Source organism: Plecotus auritus (assembly GCF_963455305.1).
Source record: "Plecotus auritus genome assembly, chromosome: 8".
Taxonomy (NCBI): domain Eukaryota; kingdom Metazoa; phylum Chordata; class Mammalia; order Chiroptera; family Vespertilionidae; genus Plecotus; species Plecotus auritus.
Genome location: NC_137782.1, coordinates 51,400,067 through 51,420,890, shown reverse-complemented (window position 1 = coordinate 51,420,890; position 20,824 = coordinate 51,400,067). Strand labels below are relative to the sequence as shown.

The 20,824-nt window shown below is 36.9% G+C and overlaps 1 protein-coding gene across 1 annotated transcript; it reads left to right on the top strand.

Annotated features, from left to right (window-relative positions):
• Nucleotides 1-2,704: 2,704 nt before the first annotated feature.
• SERPINB10 (serpin family B member 10) lies at nt 2,705-20,629 on the top strand. The gene is made up of 8 exons (XM_080684832.1): nt 2,705-2,794; nt 6,314-6,490; nt 8,672-8,737; nt 9,182-9,319; nt 10,310-10,427; nt 14,352-14,494; nt 16,165-16,320; nt 18,358-20,629. Exons 2-8 carry the CDS (start codon nt 6,323-6,325, stop codon nt 18,760-18,762), a joined length of 1,194 nt encoding a protein of 397 aa, XP_080540958.1. The 5' UTR covers nt 2,705-2,794; nt 6,314-6,322; the 3' UTR covers nt 18,763-20,629.
• Nucleotides 20,630-20,824: the final 195 nt, after the last annotated feature.

The following is a 20,824-nucleotide window of genomic DNA, read 5'->3' as shown; positions in this document are numbered from 1 at the left end:
GTGTAATAAGCAATTAAAATAATTTTTGGTGCATACAGTATTTAAAAATACTAGTGATTATGATTATTATCTTTGTAAGTAATAAACTGTCTCTGGTTTTATTTACTTACTGTCAGCTGATCAAACATAAAATCTCAGAAAATTATTCAGTTAAATAATTTTTAAGGCTTGAATTGTGGTTTATTTTCTCCAAGACATTCTTGAAAATTAGAGATTCTTTGTGCATTCTCTCACTTACTTTTAGATTCATTTGTCTATGTACTTCCATAATTCATTCAGCAAGGCAATAAGTTGTGAGTCTTAAGATATCCATATTGCACTGTCATTATTGAGTTAGGGTCTGAGTGTAGAATTCTAAGTTCAAAACACTTTTCAGCATGTTAGGGTATAATTTTATTATCTTCTGGCACCAAAGTTGCTGATGGGAAAGTTGAGGTCAAGATCATCCTTACTCCTTGTAGTTCTAGTAATTTTCTTTTTGTTCTTGGTAATGTTCTTGAAATTTTGTTGCATTGAGTACTTTTTAAAATGGGTTTTAAAAATTAATCTTGTTCATCAGCAGCTTTATTCCATCTGGAAGCTTGTATCTTGCTTCAGTTCTGGGGAACTCTCAGCCATTGCTATGAACTGAATGTTTGTGTCCTCCCCACTACCATACATATGTTGAAACTCTAATTCCCAATGTAATGGTATATAGAGGTAGGGCATTTGGGAGTTAGGATTAGGTTAGGTCATGAGGGTGAAGTCCTTATGATGTAATTAGTGTCCTTATAAGGAGATGAAGGGAACAGAGCTTCCTGTCTCCAGGTGAGGACACGGAGAGGAGACAGCTATCTGTGAATCAAGAAGATAGCCCTCACCAAGAACTCAACCATATCAGCACCCTGATCTCCAGGCTCCAGAACAGTCAGAAATACTCTTGTTTAAGCCTTCCAGTCAATGGTATTCTGTTATAGCAATGCAAACTGAATAAGACACAGTTATTAGGCCCTTGTCTCTGCCGGACTCCACCTATTTTCTTTTTCTGGACTCCTATTAGAATAACATTGATTCACCTGGAGTAGTTCTTCTCCTCCTCCTCCTCCTCCTCTTCCTCCTCCTCCTCCTCCTCCTCCTCCTCCTCCTCCTCCTCCTCCTCCTCCTCCTCTTCCTTCTCCTCCTCCTTCTCCTCCTCCTTCTTCTCCTTCTTCTTCTTCTTTGCATACCGAATCAATTTATGTTGTCTAAACATCAAATATAAAAAAAACTAGAACAAAAACTCTCCCTCCCACCCTCCTTCCCTATTCATTTAGTTCCTCTCCCTCAACCCCCCTAATAATATCTGTACCTATTGCTAAATATACATAGGGCAGGCCATAAATAAGAACAACAAACAAATAAAATCATGCTAATAATATTACATTGTTAACTTAGGATACTAATACCTCTTCCCCCACCCTCTAAACAGGCATCAGAATTGTGCACAACCATGTTGTTGTTTTTTAATGTAGGTAATCTATTTGTAAGAATTTTAATCAAGAGGTAAGTGAGAAAGGAATCTGGTGAAGGTTTGGGGGAAAATAAATAAAACTTAGCCTGTGACTTTAAAGAGATGAAACAATTTTTTGGCTGTTTCAGCCACATCTACATTGATACATTTAATGGATCATATAACTGGAATGTCTTCATGATGTGCCAAGAGGCAGTGCAAGTCGCTCTCTGGTGGACTACTGTCTGTCACGATAGACAGTCCCTCTATCTAGAGCCTCCATTTGATACTTGCAGCTAAGAATAGTCTGGAGGCATCCATGGATAATAATATCTGCTCAGCACACATCAGGCAGGCATCACAGAACTTCCTACCACAAGTCACACTCCCTAGTGAAATCCAGAGGAACATTCTGCTCTAAGTTCCACACCAACCTTCAAATACCAAACTCTGAGCCAGTTTACCAGAATGTTTGTGTGCCCCTAGGCAGAGAAAAATAAAAACCGCATGCAGGAAAATGTGCCAAGTACATTACAAATAGGCTCCTCCTTTCCTTTCATCCCTTTTGGATTGTTCCTCCATTCCCACCGCTCCCTTCACTCTCTCCTGCATTCCCCCAAGCAATGCAGCTGTGATAGAAAATAAAACTATACCCTATTATCTTCCTTTCCAATAAATATGGTGGAGAAGTGAGGGGAACATTTATAAGGAGAAACAAAAGAGAACTAGAAACTGATGAAGCAACACCAGACTCAGTAACTGATCCAGACCCCTTGTGCCTGGGGCAGGGAGATGGACATCCCACTCATCGTAGTTATTCTCAGGTTTCTACACCAACATAAGCGGGAAGAGGTGCTTTCGCAGTAAATACTTCACCAGTTATATTTTCATTTTATTGTCCATTGTTTTCCCACTAATTTGAGGCTTTCTTTCTTTCTTTTTTTTTCTTAAGAAGAAGCACTCTAATAATTTCCATTTGGCAGATTAGGAAGAGATTAAGTAAGGAAACTGTGAGTTACAATTTGTCAGAATTCAGGTCTCCACATGTGGAGACATGGAAAATGTGAGTAATTAAAGAATGCAGGCAAAACCTTGCTCATCTGTTTCTCTGTCTTTTGATTTGAGCTTCTGGCCATGATGAACCTGAAAGGAAGAGTGTAAGGGCTTGTGAAAGTGAATCAAAGGGGTGGGGCTAAGAAGAGGGAGGTGTTACCATTTTTTTTTTTTTAAGTTCCTACAGTTAAAAGTTACTTAACTACTTAACTCAGCCACAATTTCTTACTTTAGGAACAAATTTCCACTTCTGCTCCAGGGGAAGAAAACAAGGTATTGTAAATACTTTTTTGTTTAAAAGTGTTTATTTATGTTTTCCTTTTTTGTTGAAGTGCCTAGCTCATTAACAAATGATCAAGAGGCCCAGAAACAGAAACAGTATATAGAGCTCCATCCCCTGGGAATTCTGTGCAAGTCAGAGAGATTTAATCCCGAGCTGGTTCAACATTTCTTCTGGAAAGAGGGCGAAGGGAGGAGAGAGCAGTCATTTTCAAAGAAGCTAGAAAAATAGTTTTATCAGGATTGTGAAACTATGAATGGAGTTTTTTTCAGTCACATTTCTGTATCTGTCACCCTAGGCAGAGAAATAGAATCTTCTCAGAATAACTGAGCTCAAATCCTTCACTTGGCAACATGAATTTGATCGTAGTCATTAATATGTGGGACTAATGGCTTGACTCTCTACACTCCTGTCTTGGCCACCATACCATGAGCCATTAACTTTCCTCTCTTTCATCAAATAATATAAATCCCTCTCCCCTCCCAACGTTATACTAGGTGCTCATCATAAAACACCCCAAGCTATTACTTCCTTCGGAAAATAGCATTAGGTGAATATAGACATGCTGGGGGGTGGGGAGATGTCATCTTCTGACATGCTCAACTCCATGAAGTAGATGAAAACATCATCAGGATCACGAGGAAGTCAAGGGACTTTGGACCTCCTCTTGTGGAAAAGGGCACGGGACTCCTTTCCATGCCATCCTCCTGCTCATCATTCCTCTTTTCACCCTCCTCTTGTCCGTCTTCTTTCATAACCTGATTCCTTGATTTACCATTAAAATCTTAGCAACAATGAAATACAAGGACAAAAGCAAGTGTATTCAGAATCCAGAGAACGGGATTGTAGAAAACTCTGCTATGAGATAGCTGTGCCTGCTGGTCGGCACATTTAACCTCTCTGGCCTTAGTTTCCTAGCTGATAAAATGAGGTAATTGGATCTGAAATTCTTCCCAATTCTGATATGCAAGAGTATGTGTATTTACAATGAGACATTCTGATGAAAGACATAATCATTTTCTTATTTTCATAGTTCTCTAGATTATCCTCTAAGCCCCTTCACAGATTGAGCAAAAGAGCATTTCATTCTGAAAAAGGCACAATAGGCTTCTGATTTAGAGATTTATAGTCTTCTCTGAAAAAAAATTGTACAACCTTTATATGGACAAACTATTTCCTATAGAATTACATCATGAAATTTCATATCCTTCAGAAAATACTTTCCACTGTTGGGTTAAACTTTACTAATAACTGGCTTAGCACTTCTGTAAAAAATTTTTTTTTTCTGTTGAATATGAGCTAATATATCCGGGCTACATCTGATATATTAATAATGATATTAATGAGAGAATTCATGAAGTGGGAGATAACTGAATATTAGTTTTCCACAAGAAATTAGCTTTCATTGGAGAGAATTATTGTTTGCAGGAATTTGTTATAAGTAACTAAATTCTACAATAACTAGTTAAAAAGATAAAAATCCCAGACCCTAAGGTAGTATTTTTTCTTCTTCTACCTTCATGGTGAGTATGGTTTGGCTAACCAGACAAACATTTTCCATATGAATGTAATGCATGAAAAAGATGAAGTAATATATAGGCAGCAAAGAAAGCATTATCTGAATAAATATCACCCTAAAGGAAAGAGAGAGGTTATTTCCAAGTTGACATTGAATCTGATAAGAAACAAAATACTCACAGTAAAGTTTCTAATGTTTTATGAGGGTGTAGCATTACTATAAAACTAAACTTTTTTTTCTTTTCCTTTAATCAACAATGTCAGCCTAGATTAGCATCAGCCTCTGGAATACACAGGAGCTGAAAGTAGGACATGATTTAGAGGCTGGGAAGCTGTTTTGTTAAGTACAAGACTGTGGCTAGGAGTAATGTCAATGGTATCACTTAATCCCAGTTGTGATGAAACCAAGACTTTGCCTACACATGTCTCTCCCTTGATTCAACTATTTGACTAGGGAGAACTGGCTTTTCTTAAGTTCTCATTCTAGTTTCCTCAGAGTGTCAATGGAAGACTCAGTTGTAGATAATATTTTAGGAGGTTCCAGGCCCAGGCATTTGATTTAGTTTTAGTCATTTAACAAGGTTGAAAAATTATTTGACTATAAAGTGACAGTAAATTAAACTGCTATTTTTAAAAATAGAGACCTGGTTCGAAAAGACTTAAATTCAAATGTTAGGGTAACTAAAGGTGATATTTAGAAGTTGAAGATAATATCAAAAGAGAGAGAGAGAAATCCTGAGTTCCTTTGTTCAAGAAGACCAGTTTCAGAAGGTCACGAGTCAGTGAGAATAAAGGCAAAAAAAAATATATTGGTTTCTCTACTTCTCTACAAGCATTTCCCATTAAATTGTGCATGATTTCAAGTTCAAGTAGCTAAAAAAAAAAAAAGGGTAGCGAGAGCCCAACAACGAACATGATGAACAAAGTATTTCTATGAATCCATTTTGTGCAAAGTGCGATTACTAGATGTGGGATGTATGAAGTAGCATAAGAAAATTTCACTCCGCCGAAACTGGTTTGGCTCAGTGGATAGAGCGTCAGCCTGTGGACTGAAAGGTCCCAGGTTCGATTCCAGTAAAGGGCGCGTACCTTGGTTGTGGGCACATCCCCAGTAGGAGGTGTGCAGGAGGCAGCTGATCGATGTTTCTCTCTCATTGATGTTTCTAACTCTCTATCTCTCTCCCTTCCTCTCTGTAAAAAATCAATAAAATATATTAAAAAAAAAAAGAAAATTTCACTCTGGAGGAACTTACCCTGGAGTTGGAAAGACAGAAATAGAACTAGCAGTGTGACAAATGTCAAGCATGTGGCCAGAGCTATGTTATGGGACCTGGTGGCAGACAAGCTCCTGTTCACCCCAAAGGTCAGGAAAAGCTTTCAGGGAAAAGGAGGTACAGGAGGTACTTGGACAGAGTTTGGATTTCAATAGAATAAAGGAGGAGAAAAGGCATTCTAGGAAACAGGAATATCATATATAAAGTGATAAACAAGGTTAAGAAATAAAAATATGGATGAAAGTGGGTGAGAAAAAGTATAAAGTTGAAGAGATGCATCCATATTCCTCATTTTCTGTGCAAAGTCAAGCAGTAATGCATTGTATTGAAAAGAGGCACTGGCTGAGAGGGGGACCTGGATACATTGCCACTTTTATCATGACTGTCTCATCAAGGAGCTGCTGACACACCAGAACCCAACTGTTCTCTGATGTACATCAGCACTAAAATTTGAGAAAATTTTCTTAAACACCCTGGACTTCAGTTTTCCAATATGTAAAATAATAATGTTGGACTAATACTTTTTTAAAGCCCATAAGTCCATTTAGGTCTTAGGAATACAAATTGGATAATATATATTTGTGTTATTTCACTGAAGTATAGTAAAAAAGTAATATATAAGCCAACAAATTGTTTTACAAAAGTAAAATGAATAAAAAGAATTATTAAAATTATTAACATGGTCTCTCTTTCTCTACTTTTTTTTTTTTTTTTTTTTAGATTTTCCCAATGGATTCTCTAACAAAATCAATCAATCAATTTGCCCTGGAATTTAGCAAAAATCTAGCTAAATCTGCTGAGGGTAAAAATATTTTCTTTTCTCCTTGGGGCATCTCAACCTCCTTAGCCATGGTGTATTTGGGCACCAGATGTACCACTGCATCCCAAATAGCCCAGGTGAGTGGCAAAGCTCAGTCACCCTCTCTTGCCTTAAAACAAAATGTTTTCTTTACCTTTTATCTTCATTTTCTCCCAAATTACAGATAGCTCACATTTTATAACCATAGCCTCCAAAACAAAAGATGCGCTTTAAGAAGTTTTCTAGCCTGGCCAGTGTGGTTCAGTGGTTGAGCACTGACCTAGTAGCAAGGAGGTCAAAGTTCGATTTTTGGTCAGGGCATATGCCTGGGTAGTGGGCTTGATTCCAAGTGTGGGGCGTGTGTGCAGGAGGCACCTGATCAATGATTCTCTTTCCTCATTAATGTTTCTATCTCTCTCTCCCTCTCTAAAATAAATAAAAATATATTTAAAAAAGTTTCATGGACCATAAAAAAAAAGTCTGTGAAAGGAAGTTGATTTGCTAGGAAAACCATTTAAGAACCTGTGTTCTCTAGCAAAATCATACACAGAGATGATGAGTTTATCAAGTTTGGTTCAACACCAAAAATTATTTTATTTGGATTATCAAGACATTGCAAGAAGTAATGGCTCAGACATTAAATAGTAGAATTAGTATGTTTTGAATTTCAGAAGGATTTTCTTGAAAACATAAATAGAAAAGTCAAGTGAAATCTGTTCTTTGTACCTTGGTTGTTTCTTTTTTCAATCCCTATTTGTCTTGAATCTAAAAAGCCTATTTGGAGCATGAAAATGCAAAACAACATTATTGTATAAGCAATTACTTATTTGGTATAAGCATCCTCAAAACAGTGTAAGTATGTATGTATGTGTGTATGTGTAAGCATAAATAACATAATAAAATAGTCACATATATGTGTATGCATGCATATGTAAACTTATACATATATGTGTGTGCATTTTAAATAAAAATAAACCAAAAAAGAATAAATCCAGCCCTAAATCATATAACAATGGAAAGTCCAAATGACAGAATTTCCATCCAAGAAGGTGTCTTCTGTGCCAAGTATGGACATGGGTACAGCCAATAATTCTGGGTAAGACAGGCAGAATATATATTCTGTGAGTTTAGGTTTAGGCTATCAACTTTATTCTTGTAGTTCACAAGATACTATGGGGTTTAAAACAGCAACAACAGAATCGTGGTTAATAATTATCAAAGGTTTAACCATTCAGTGATAGACTTAATCTTAGGTGAATTTCACTTTGGGTTTGTTTCATATAAATATATTGCTGGGTGTTTCTTGCCCTTGTTTTATTTCATATCTATTTAAACATTAACAGCTTCAGTTTGCACCCCTTTTCCCTATGGCGAATGGTCCCCGTGCTGTTACTGTGTGTCAGCAGGAGCTTTGGTCAGACTTTGTTCCTCATTGTGAGCTGGGTCAGGATGTGGGAGATGGAATTATCGCCTTGTTTTTTTACTGTTGTACAATTCAGGGGAAACAAGGGTGCCCACATCCTTCCTATTAACCTGCAAATAAAACTCTGAGATGTAAATAAAGAATGCATTCATATGTCAAGTGGTGATAAACAATGGGAACAAAAGCACTAACCTTGGAAAAACAACAATTAAAACCCCTGCATTTCCCAGATAATAGGGTGGTGACTTTTGCTTAAATTGCTAATTGGACTCAATTGAACACATAGCCTTCTTTTCAAAGCAATCATAGATAAAAATGAAACTTGTGAAACAAGAGAATTTTACCTCTAAGGGCATTTCTAACATCATCCTAAATGTCCTATATAAAATATTATAATAAAGAGCAACTTAAATTAGACTTTCAAAAATTTTATTTAAAAGCAACTCTTTTTAAAAAAATTATTGATTTTAGAGAGGAAGGGAGACGGAGAGAGAGATAGAAACATCAATGATGAGAGAGGATCATTGATCAGCTGCCTCTGCATGCTCCACGCTGGGGATGGAGGTCACAACCTAGGGATTGAGCTCACAACCTGGGCATGTGCCCTGACCAGGAATTGAACTGTGACCTCCTGGTTCATAGGTCCATGCTCAACCACTGAGCCATGCTGGCTGGGCTAAAAGCAATTCTTTCTTGACTTACTGTACTAGTTCAGCTAACATACTGTTAAATCAAATCAGAACCCCCTTGGTTCATTAATTATATGTTCTGTAGCAATGAATTTATCAAGGTGTGTTTGATATGATTATTTCTCTGTAAAGTGCATTCACATATTGTCTTTTTATTGAAATTACAGGTGCTTCAATTTAATAGAGATCAGGACATCAAATCTTATCCTGAAGGTGAAAAGAAAAGGAAAACGGTATATTTTATATTTTAATATCCATTTGCTGATAAGAGGGAAACCACTTTTAGCACATGCATCTTAATGGCTAATTTAAACAAACTTTACTGGGTAAATATTCTTAGTAACATATGTTAAATTTTTTTCATAATACAAAATGTCTACACTCTTTGGAAGGGTTATCTTTTTTAACCTTATCTCTTTTCCTCTTTTGCTTCCCTTTCAAAACTGCTCTACTTTCAAAATTATTTCTGCTTTTGCAAAGTAACTGTGAAGAAAATGTTGCCCTCAATTATTTTTATGTTTTTGTCCTCATAACATTAGAGAAAACATTTATCTATTTTATAATTAATTTCATCTTTTGTTCAAAATACACCAAATCATTTCATTAGTTGTAGGTTGTTCCTATATATACGATTCTTGTTCAATGTTTTTATTTGACTTTTCCCTTTTCTTTTAAAGGACTTCAACTTGGGGAAGGTTGAAGAAATACACTCCGATTTCCAGACACTCATCTCCGAAATCAACAATCCCAGTAATGCCTATATACTTAAAACAGCCAATGGGTTATATGCAGAAAAAACGTACCCATTTCTCAATGTAAGTGCAAATATGTTATTTAAAGCTGATGGGAAAGAAAGAGCCATGTGAGATCAAACAATGAACTCTTTGTACATTTCTTTAGGAATCCCAGGGACAACCTTAATGTAGTCAGCATTTCTGGTAAACAATCATTTAGACCAACCAATAAGTGTCTAATCGTAAAGAAAACCAATAATAGGTCTCAAACCAGGTCTAGTGATCAGATCTTTATCCAAAGTAGTAATATATAAATGTGATTTATATAATCTGTGTGCCAACATTTATTTCATGGAAAATGGAATAAAATATGTTGAGTATGGACGTAGGGTAAATCTGAAGGAGCGGAGGGTAATGTTGGCCACAGGAATATGCCTGGAAACTGTGTAATGGAGAGCAAAGCTGACATTGGAATCAGACAAATAATTTTCCATCATGACTTTAGAGATTTTGGAAGATTATTAACATGGGATAATATCAACTTTGCCCCTTCTTGAGTGGTTGGAATCCCATGGAGCAGGCCATGACTTCATCCTCTGTTCAGACTCAAGGGCTTTTCAGAGGGATCTACCCAGGAGCCAGGACAAGCATTTACTTGTCCCATATTTGTCCATTACATCTTTGGCACATTTTAGAAAGGAGCAGGAGGATAGAGGGGTCCAGTGGGCAAAAAGCAAGGACATTGGGCAGGGTAGAGCGATAGCAATAGAGTCAATAAACCTATCTTGAGATTTCAGGCAGTAATGTCAGAGCTGTGGGTGGCAGACCTTCCTTCTATACCTGGAGTTTTGCATGGCTAGTTAATGCCCAGCAAAATTTAAAGAGGAGGAGTGTAGTCTTTGACCAAAACAGGAGTGGGAAAGAGAGAAGGGAGCGGTGTGTGTGTGTGTGTGTGTGTGTGTGTGTGTGTGGATAATTGTTCTTCTACTTAGCTTTTTGATAACCTAAATAGACTTGATTTCTCAGTTTTGGAAAAACTCTACAAAAGGAAATTTTACCTGTATCTTTCAGAAATATTTAGAAGACATGAAAGCATACTTTGGTGCAGAGCCACAGCCTGTGAACTTTTTGGGAGCTTCTGACCAAATCAGAAAGGAGATCAACTCTTGGGTTGAAAGCCAGACTGAAGGTAAGCTGTCACCAAAGTGCCTGTCTGCACGCTCTCTACAAGCATTGGTTTTTAAAAAAATATTTTTTATTGATTTCAGAGATTAAGGGAGAGAGAGAAAGAGATAGAAACATCCCACACTGAGGATGGAGCCCACAACCTAGGCATGTGCCCTTGATTGGAATCAAAACGGGGACCCTTCAGTCCGGGGACTGACGCTCTATCCACTGAGCCAAACCGGCTAGGGCCAAGCATTGTTATTGTTACACTGTCCACAGTGTTATTGAAATTAACTCTCATGCTTCATTTTATCTGCCTCCTCTGAAGGATCCCATGCATAATAGCTCTAGTTTCAGCTTTGAATAAATAACATATTAAAGGCCCACTCATAGTTGTTACTCAGAATATTAATGTTCATTGGAGTGAGTTGAGGAAATTGGCAGCCCTAAATTCTCAGTTCCTTTTTCATGAAACTAGTGACTCAAAAGCCATGGCGAGGCAAGAGTGACCATTATATTGAACTCATTCCTGATTTGGAGTCATCCAAAAGTTGATTCTTTTAGAATTAGGATTAGCTAGGTTTCACTGGGTACTTGCACTGTTCCAGTTTACAAGAGGACCAAATAGGACTGTAGAAGCCATTGTAACACACAACTCAAATTCAACATGATAGAGGTGGGAGAATGGTAAGGGGTAGAAGAATAGTAAGGGGCTCAACTAGATCTCTGGTCTTAAATTTTTAGCCCAGTGCCTGGTATGTTGTCTGGAAGACAGTTGGGAACCTTACAGATAGGGAGGCTAGGAGCAAATAACTAATCTGCTACCTTTTCACCCAGCAAAGCCTTTCAGACCTAAGAGGACACCTGTCATCAGATGCAACATAGCTTGGTCCTTGTCATGCTTCCCCAGTGTAGATTGACACACTCCAGGGGTATGATAACTGTCTAGATGACAGAGCTGTACTGGAAATCTTCCTGTGATGACAAATGTGCCGTAAATCTGCATTGCCCAATTTGATATGGTCACATGTTCTATCCACATGTGACCAGAGATGATTTGAAATGTGGCTAACTCAACAGAGAAACAGAATTTTTTAACTTTAGTTCATTTTAATGAATTTAATTTAAATTTAAGTAGACTTGTGTGTCTGGTGGTTACCATATTTGACAACACAGATGCTATGTTTTAGAAGAACTGAACAAGTACTTTAAATTATGGAGGAAAGAGTAAACTTCAGATTATGGGTACTATATGGTCAAAATACAGAATGGGCACACTTTGAAAAATCCTCTGTTGTCATAGCACTCATCAAGTGAGAGGTCCCCAAAATTATGCCCACCCTGGACATGGTCAGAATCTTTTAAGTCCCTGTTTCCCTAATTTCATGTCTACATTCCTCCCGCGGCTCTGTGGGCTCTATTTCTTAGAAGTGGTACCTTCCAATGAGGAAGAAAGTTGAAATTTTTCTGTATGTTATTTTACACATTGGACACAAATATCTGTTATCTGGGGGCTATTCAACATCAATTTAAGTAAAGAATTGATTAGCTGTTCAGGAGCTTTGGCTTTGTCGCATCCTTATGGAGACATTGCTAGGAACTCTTTGGCATGCCTAAGTTCTAGCTAAAACACTTGAAAGAAGCTTCTTTCCTTAGCCCTTCCAAATAGGTCTTTTTCCAAATAACTGCATGGACTACTGGGACACAGAGCATTCAGAGTCAAATTCTCAAAGATAATACCAGTCATCTGTTGCTACAATTTTTTTCTAATTTGTTTTCCTTATAGTCTATAAGCTCCTAAAATGTGAAGAATTGGGGAAAGTTATTGTGTGCATATTTGTGATCTCAAAATCTATCATGCACTTGGCAAATTGGACCCTCTTGCAGTGGTTCTCAACCTTTCTAATGCCGCAACCCTTTAATACAGTTCCCCATGTTCTGGTGACCCCCAACCATAAAATTATTTTCGTTGCTACTTCATAACTGTAATTTTGCTACTGTTATGAATCGTAATGTAAATATCTGTGTTTTCCGATGGTCTGTCGCGATGCACAGGTTGAGAACCGCTAGCAGGGACGCCTAAGACCATCGGAAAAGACAGATATTTACATTACGATTCATAACAGTAGCAAAATTACAGTTATGAAGTAGCAACGAAAATAATTTTATGGTTGGGGGTCACCACAACATGAGGAACTGTATTAAAGGGTTGCAGCATTAGAAAGGTTGAGAACCACCACTGCTCTAGTGTCACATTAATATGTGCCCAGCAGGACTTACCAGTAACCTGAATTCTGTGAAGCCAATGTCCTTCCCATTACCTAGAGCTACCAAGGATGCGTGCAATGAGCAAGCCAGTAGCAGAACATGTCTTAGAAGAGTCAGTTTGCTCTGCATTACTTTGAAGTTGTCTGTAAGTACATTTTGTACATCCTTTGTCAAATAAACTAACAACATGGCTGTGGATTCAAGAGGCTATGCTCCTTGAAAACCTATGAACCCTGAGAACAAGGCAATGAAACTTAAATCAACTGGATGTCAACTAACTTGAGATCAACCTGTGTAAACCGCAGTCCTCAGTATGGTCTCTATTTGCATCTACAACTCTATCAAATTATAGAATAATTCATTTAGTGTGACACAAAGCTTAAAAAAACCTTCTGTGCAAAAACCATATTTAAAAAATGACACATGACTCCCCAGGTTAAATCATCAAAAAACATTCAAATTAAGTTTACTATACTGTCTTTAATCAGATAGAAAAAAAAATATGAAAGTTTCAGACAATTTTCACATCAGCATTGAAAAACAAATTTATAGTTAATTTCTAAAACCTAAAAGGTCTGTTTGGGGGTGGGGGCTGTGTTTGTTTTGTTTTGTTTTGTTTTGAGTAGACATGTTCAAGCCACACCTCAGATCTAGTGGAATCTCTAGAAGTGCTGCCCTTAGAACTTTTAAATAAAGCTGCACAGTGTTAGGGAGATGCCCCTGTGAAGACTGTAGCGGTTGAGGGGTATGTTGGAGCCCATAGCAAAGGCTCACAAGAGCCAGTTCGCATCTCTTCAGGGATTAGGACTTGACGTATCTTTTTTGGAGGATACAAACCCACAATGTTAGTGTTCTAAAAAAATCCTTAACCTAAATATTATCTTTGAGGAAACATCAGACAAATTTGAACTGAGAATTGATGGACATTCATTTTTTTAAAACATATTTTTATTGATTTCAGAGAGGAAGAGAGAGATAGAAACATCAGTGATGAGAGGGAATCATTGATTGGTTGCCTCCTGCACTCCACCTACTGGGGACCGAGCTCACAACCCAGGCATGTGCCCTTGACTGGAATCGAACCTGGTACCCTTGAGTCCTCAGGTCGAGGCTCTATACACTGAGCCAAACCAGCTAGGGCTGATGGACATTCTTATACAACTTTTTCAAAAGTATCAAAGTCATGGAAGACAAGCATTGACTGAGAAACTCTCCCAGATTAAAGAAGACTAACAACTAAGAGGAAATGACAACTAAACACAGCTTTCTAGTCCAGAAAAATAAGTTATTGGAAAACTGAGAAAATTTGAATAAGATCTGTTCATAGTATTCTACCAAAGCTAACTTCCTGGTCTGGCCGGTGTTGCTCAGTGGTTGAGCATCAACCTATGAATCAGGAGGTCTCAGTTCGATTCCTGGTCAGGTCACATTCCTGGGTTGAGGGCTCAATCCCCGGGAGGGGGCATGTAGGAGGCAGCTGATCTGTGATTCTCTCTCATCATTGATGTTTCTATCTCTCTCTCCCTCTCCCTTCCTCTCTGAAATCAATTAAAATATATCTTTAAAAAGGTGACTTCCTGGTTTAGATTATAATATTTCATAGTCATCATTTTTGTAAGTGTGATATGTCATCAAGATCTAACTATAACATTTGAAATCTGTCCTTTTGCTCTTGTAGGAAAAATCCTGAATCTCCTACCTGATGATGCTGTAGATTCTGCAACCAGAATGGTCCTGGTGAATGCCCTTTACTTTAAAGGAACCTGGGAACATCAATTCTTAGTCCAAGACACCACAGAAAAGCCTTTCAGAATAAACAAGGTAGGAATCATTTAATAATCAGTATGGATTTTCACGTGGCATTGTAAAGGGGATCCTATTTTAAATTCACTCCTCTTTTTAAATATATGTTCTTATAAAGTATGGCTCTTACTAGGGCACAGATGGCTAAAATGAGCATTCCCAGTTTCATCCCACCTTGAAATTTCCTTTTCTCTAAAAATAGACTATTCACGTATTTTATCATTCAGTCCTTGCTACAACTACTAGTAAGCTAGAGAAATAAGTTATATTTATTTCCCAGGTGAGCAATATAGTGTGGTTAAGTGACTAAGTTAGAAGTCTACTAGAACCGAAAGTCTTCACTATTACTTCTGTTTTTGTTCTACTAAACTTATACTATCTTCTACCAAAAAAAAAATAAATAAAAATTTAAAATATCACCTCTCTCAGTAAGGTTTCTATTCATGCTAGGACATAACACACTTGTTTTTGTACTAGGAACCCACTACAGCAAAAACGGAAACAAACATAAGATGAAAGATACATCTCATAGAATCCAAGGGCCAGCAGGTGGCTGGAACTTGGGACTTGCGTGGAAACGAGGATCCAATGTTGTCAAGATTCATTCTTTATCTTTCAACTGTTTCTCCCATCATTCTTCTCTCAAGTTGAGGTCTAACTTCCTCTTCTTCCCAGTTGGCAATGGCAGAACCTGGCTACCCACACACCTCTTCCATTCGCAAGGCAGTCTAATAGATCTTATTCCAAATTCCTGGGAAAGGAACTGATTGGCCAAAGTTTGCTAAAGTTGATTAGTTCTGGGGTGGAACATCTCATACAAACAGTGCTGCTGAGGACCTATTGCTGAAATCCTATGGATGTATGCAATAAGCAGTTCCCAATCAGTGGGATAATAATGGGGAAGGCTAACCAGAAATGAGCTAGATAGTCACCTTAGTATATTCAGCAGAAATTTTCAGTTGCAAGTCAGAGGAAAGTATTCCAAACTAGCTCCAGTAAAATGTGAATTGTGTTAGCATTGACTCATGTAAATAAGAGAAACTGACACCCCTAGAATCTCAAAACGTAATCTCAGTTCTCTCTCTCTCTGTCTCTCTCTCTCTCTCTCTGTCTCTCTCTCTCTCTCTCTCTCTCTCTTTGAGGAGGTGTCTGTTCAGATCTTTTGCCTATTTTTAAAATTGGGTTGTCTTCTTTATTACCACTGAGTTTTTAAGAGTTTTTTGTAAATTTTGCATACCAGTCCTTTATCAGGTGTGTTTTGTAAACATTTTCTCCTAGTCTATTGCTTATCTCTTCAATCTCTTAGTGAATTTCCATTTTTATGATACTGAAACACTTTCTCAAAATGTTTGCCTTTGAAACACACCTTATTCAGTGTCTGAATCATTAGCACTTACATAGTTTGCATAAGATTATATACTCTTTTAAGTGTTTGATAGAATCAGCAATTATAATATATACATGTTGCCACAATAATGTTAGAGAATGAAACTCCCATATCACCTGTTAATGTTGCTATCCAGTAGAAGACATATTTCCAGAAAGCAAAGTCTGAATAACTTTATTCAGTATTTAGCAGAGGATCACCAAATTGGTCCATGCCCCAGACTCCTGGGGACCAATGATGATAAAGAATGAAGGATTTGGTGGAACACCTCCTCAGTGACTTTGCTACTTATTTTCTATAGACTACAAGCAAACCAGTGCAAATGATGTCGATGAAAAAAAAGCTTCCTGTTTTTCACATAGAAAAGCCACAAGCAATCGGCCTTCAACTCTACTATGAGAGCCGTGCCCTTAGCCTGTTCATACTGCTGCCAGAAGACATCAGTGGGCTGGATCAGGTAAGACATCATCTGTCTGACATGAGGATGATTCTGGTGTTTACCCCCATGTAACATGGCCTCCCTGTCTCCTAACTTGTAGAGGAAGGCAACCAATACAATTTCAGCTTTACAAAACTCTGTAGGGTTGATATGGTTATTCCTTAGGAAGTGTCAGTAATTGATAGACACCTGTAGCCTGGGGTAGTCCCACAAACAGCAACATGAACAACAGATACAGATATTCTTTGTCAGTCACGAAGTTGTGTGGATTGATCGTTCAGGTATTTCTACTCCCTCTGGCAGGACCTACCTAATGGGAAATTAATTTTTTTTGTTAATCCTCACCCAAGGGTATTTTTCCATTGATATTTTTTAGAGAGAGTGGAAGCCTCCCTATCTTACCTTGTAAGAAGAGTCACATTCTTATAAGATAAGCCTTTCTTTCTAAGAGTGCAGGTTCCTGAAGGAGAGACTTGAGAGAGAGAGAAACATTGATTTAAGAGAGACACATCCATTGGTTGCCTCTTGCACGTGCTCTGACCAGGCCTGGGGATTGAGCCTGCAACTGAGGTTACTAGCCCTTGACCGGAATCGTACCTGAGATCCTTCAGTCCATGAACTGAGGTTCTTATCCACTGAACCAAACTGGCTAGGTTGGGAGATTAATGTTTTAATCACCTGTATTAAAGTAGCATTAGATGTACATTTTAAAACATTGAATTTACTTCCAAAAATTGTAAACACATTTTTATCATGTAAACAGTCTTCAGAAGAAATAGTCTATGTAAGTATCATCTTCAAGTATTATTTATCAGGCACATTTCTATTAAACCTGCTATAACTTTGGTCAGATGACATGCCTGAGCAATTTGCATGTCTAAATTGAATATTGATTTCTCCGTAGCAGGTGGCCTGTCTTTCTTTGTACAGTGTCTAATTTTTTATGTGTGCTAGACTCTTTATACTTAGAAGTTTTCACGGTCCTACTAGTATGTAGAAATGATTTCCCACTGTATCATAAAATTTTTGAAACTGGAAAGGATGGTAAAAATAAGACCACATGTGGACACTAAACCGTGAGAGTCACATTCTTACAAGATAAGCCTTTCTTCCTAAGAGTGCAGGTTCCTGAACTTAAGATATTGTCACATTATTAATGTATGTCATTTAAAAGTATGTCATTGACAGCAAAACTTGGGTCTACAAAACTCACAAAATAGCAAAAGCACATACTTTGAAACAAACAGGTTATTAAAAAAACTCAATAACTGTTTTTCTTCACATACACATATGTATATATATATATACATACATATAGATTTATTATTTTAAAATTTATAACATAAAGAGGAGAAAAAGCACCCTCAAAATCACTATGAAAATAGTCATTACTCAGGGATAGATGGTGATGGAAGGAGACTTGACTTGGGGTGGTGAACACACAATACAATACGCAAATAATGTATTACAGAATTGTATACCTGAAACTGATGTAAGTTTATTAACCAATGTTTCCAATAAATTTTTAAAAGTCACTACTCTTAATATTTGGGGATTTCCCTATCTTTTTTCTTTTTTTCTTTGCATTGTTTATGGTTACTAAATTCATATTGTTGTGATTATAGACATCTTATTCTATCTCGGATTTTATGTTAAAAAATTGTCTCCCATGTTAATCAAACTAATGGTTTTTGTGCCCTGACATATAAGTTGTCCTATAGTATAAGCTTTTGTGTAGACAACATGGAAATTATATCTATTTTTATGTATCTGAGTGTATTTTTCATCTTTTGCATATTATCATAGAAGTACTTTCATTTTGAATCAAGATAGAATTCTCTTACATCCTGAGAACCATCAACCTGCAGAACAAAGATTCTGTAGGTCAATCATTGAAGGATGTTGTGATCCAAAGAATTTCCATATGTGTGTTTTTTTTTACCCTGGGTAATGGGAGTAATCATAATTCATCAATTATATAGAGATCTCACTCAACCAATATTTCCCACTCCACTTTGGAATTACTGACTTTTTCTCCTTGTTCCACACCTGCAGCTGGAAAAGGCCGCCACCTATGAAAAGTTGAGTGAGTGGACCAGCGCAGACATGATGGAGATCTATGATGTGAAACTGCACCTTCCCAAGTTCAAGCTGGAAGAGTCTTATGATCTCAAGTCAGCCCTAAGCAGCATGGGGATGAGCGATGCCTTTAGCCAGAGCAAGGCTGATTTCTCAGGAATGTCCCCAGAGAAAAACCTATTTCTGTCCAATGTTTTCCACAAGTCCTTTGTGGAAATAAATGAAGAAGGTACCGAGGCTGCAGCTGGTAGTGCGAGTGAGGTGGGTTTTCGAATTAAACTCCCATCCATTGAATTCAGTGCAGACCATCCATTCCTCTTCTTCATCAGGCACAACAAAACCAACAGCATTCTCTTTTATGGGAGATTCTGCTCCCCCTAAGCCTGCTTCCTTCTCATCAAGCAAGACAATGTGAAAAATACATCATAAGATGGAAAAACAATTATAATAAAAACTAGTTTGCAGTCTAGATATTTTTCACATTTGAATATTAGCAAATAAATCTTGAAATAATGCATTCTAGTGATACTGTCATATCTTTATGGCTAGAAAGAATGGCAAATTTTATTTCTACCACTAGACATTTTTTTAATGTGGCTTTTACTTACATTTTAAAACTACTATGCTATTCAACTGAATGCCTTATAATTCTTGAGCTGTCTGGTCATGGTATTATCACTTATGTTTCACATGCATCATTTAATGAAGAAAAGTCTTTATAAAGACGATATATTGATAAACAAGAATTTTTTTAGAAGTATAATTTTGATAGTTCATAAATTACCACTGGATAATTAAATTCCCCTTTTCTGTTATCTATTTAAAAATACGATGTTGACATTAATGGAAAAGCTAGTGAAAGCCAAATGAAATTTGGAATTTACTTAACAGCAATGTACCAATGTTGGCTTCTTAGTTTTCACAGATGTGTCTTGGTCATGTAAGATGTTAGTGTCACTGGAAAAGGAGCAAGATCTGAACAGGGTTGGCCTATAATGCGTGGGTTCTTGACTTTGTGCAGGAAAGATTTCACAGTACAAGTCCAAGTAATTTTTAGAATATGTTTATTAAAGCTGAGAATATGAAACAAAGGGAGGTCTCAGGGGAGAAGAAGCAGCAGGACAGAGCCTAGGTGAGTGCTTCGGCTCTCTAGAAACTGCTTATTGGTAGTCTCACCAGCTGTTATTATAATTTTAGAGATTGATTCTATCACTCTAGATTTCTTGTTTGACTTTATTTAACAAATGGAAGAGTGGGTAAGACCTGAACATTATTATATAAATTAGTACTAGAAAATGTATTAAACAAATGACTATGTCTTAGCTACAAATATGGGACATTTTAATATATATGATATTTTATCATCTCTTTATGAAACATCTCACATTAAGTCACAATGAAAGAAATCACTTATGGGGATTTTGCTGCTTGGCATTTTGCTTCCATAGGCCAGCTGTAGATTGCCCACACCTTCCTGTAATGGCAGACAGCTTCTGTGAGCTAATTCTGACCTCCGGCAAATTTCTTTGCCACTGGCAGACAGCACATTTCTGTGTCAGCCATACCTTCAAAGAAGTCTGAATCTCAGCCCTGGGGCATTAAGTTGCCTGTAGGTAAAGGTGCTTCTTGTCTGTGAATGAGAAATCAACTATTTTTTTTTAAAGACTATGGAGTGATCATTTTAAGAACATCTATTTGTGTATTTTTCCATCACTAGGTGATTTTATTACAAAAAAATATTAAAACTCTCATATATTTGCATTTAAACTTGGAAATACAATTTCAAAACTTCATAAAAATCTTCCAAACAGAAAACATTTGGTGGTCTTCAAACTGTAAAAATGTTAAAAACACAACATTTAGAAAAATTATCTTGCAGAAAGAACTGATTTTCAAGAGGATGAATGGTTTTTTACTAGTGAGATTTCAACTAGAAATGTTTGCACAATTAGTATATGGATTGAAAAAAATAAAGTGTCAAGATTTAGTAAGTAGAACCAAAGATACTTTTATTCCATTTAAATCAACCCATTTTCCCAGCAGCCTTTCTTCCTGACAGCCATCAATGATGCCAGTTTAGAAATAAACTGAACTTAAAACCAGGTCTTCAAATTAACTCTATTTCAAAGCCTTAAACTAAAATGAAAACAAACAAACATTTAATTACACTGGTCTCATTAAATTTTTAAATTTTTGTAAGCAGAAAAAAAGTGTGTTTCTAATAAAATTTTTATTTCTTATTCGTTTTAATTTCTGTTTATGCGTTTTATGGTGTTCATCATATATTAATAGTTAACATATTAGTACACATAATTTCACATAGGTACTGGGGATGTATGCTCAACAATTGTTTTGATGGGGAACCCTACGCAGTTTGGAAACAAATGGCTTTAGGAACCATTTTTCACCTCTGGTTTTGCTTTTGGTTAATTTTCAAAAGCAA

Excerpts from the sequence above, each read along its gene's own strand:
- SERPINB10 (XM_080684832.1), top strand. The coding sequence starts at position 6,323 with ATGGATTCTCTAACAAAATCAATCAATCAATTTGCCCTGGAATTTAGC. Across the intron at positions 8,738-9,181 it reads GTGAAAAGAAAAGGAAAACG|GACTTCAACTTGGGGAAGGT; the intron begins GTATATTTTATA and ends TTTCTTTTAAAG. Across the intron at positions 14,495-16,164 it reads AGCCTTTCAGAATAAACAAG|ACTACAAGCAAACCAGTGCA; the intron begins GTAGGAATCATT and ends TATTTTCTATAG.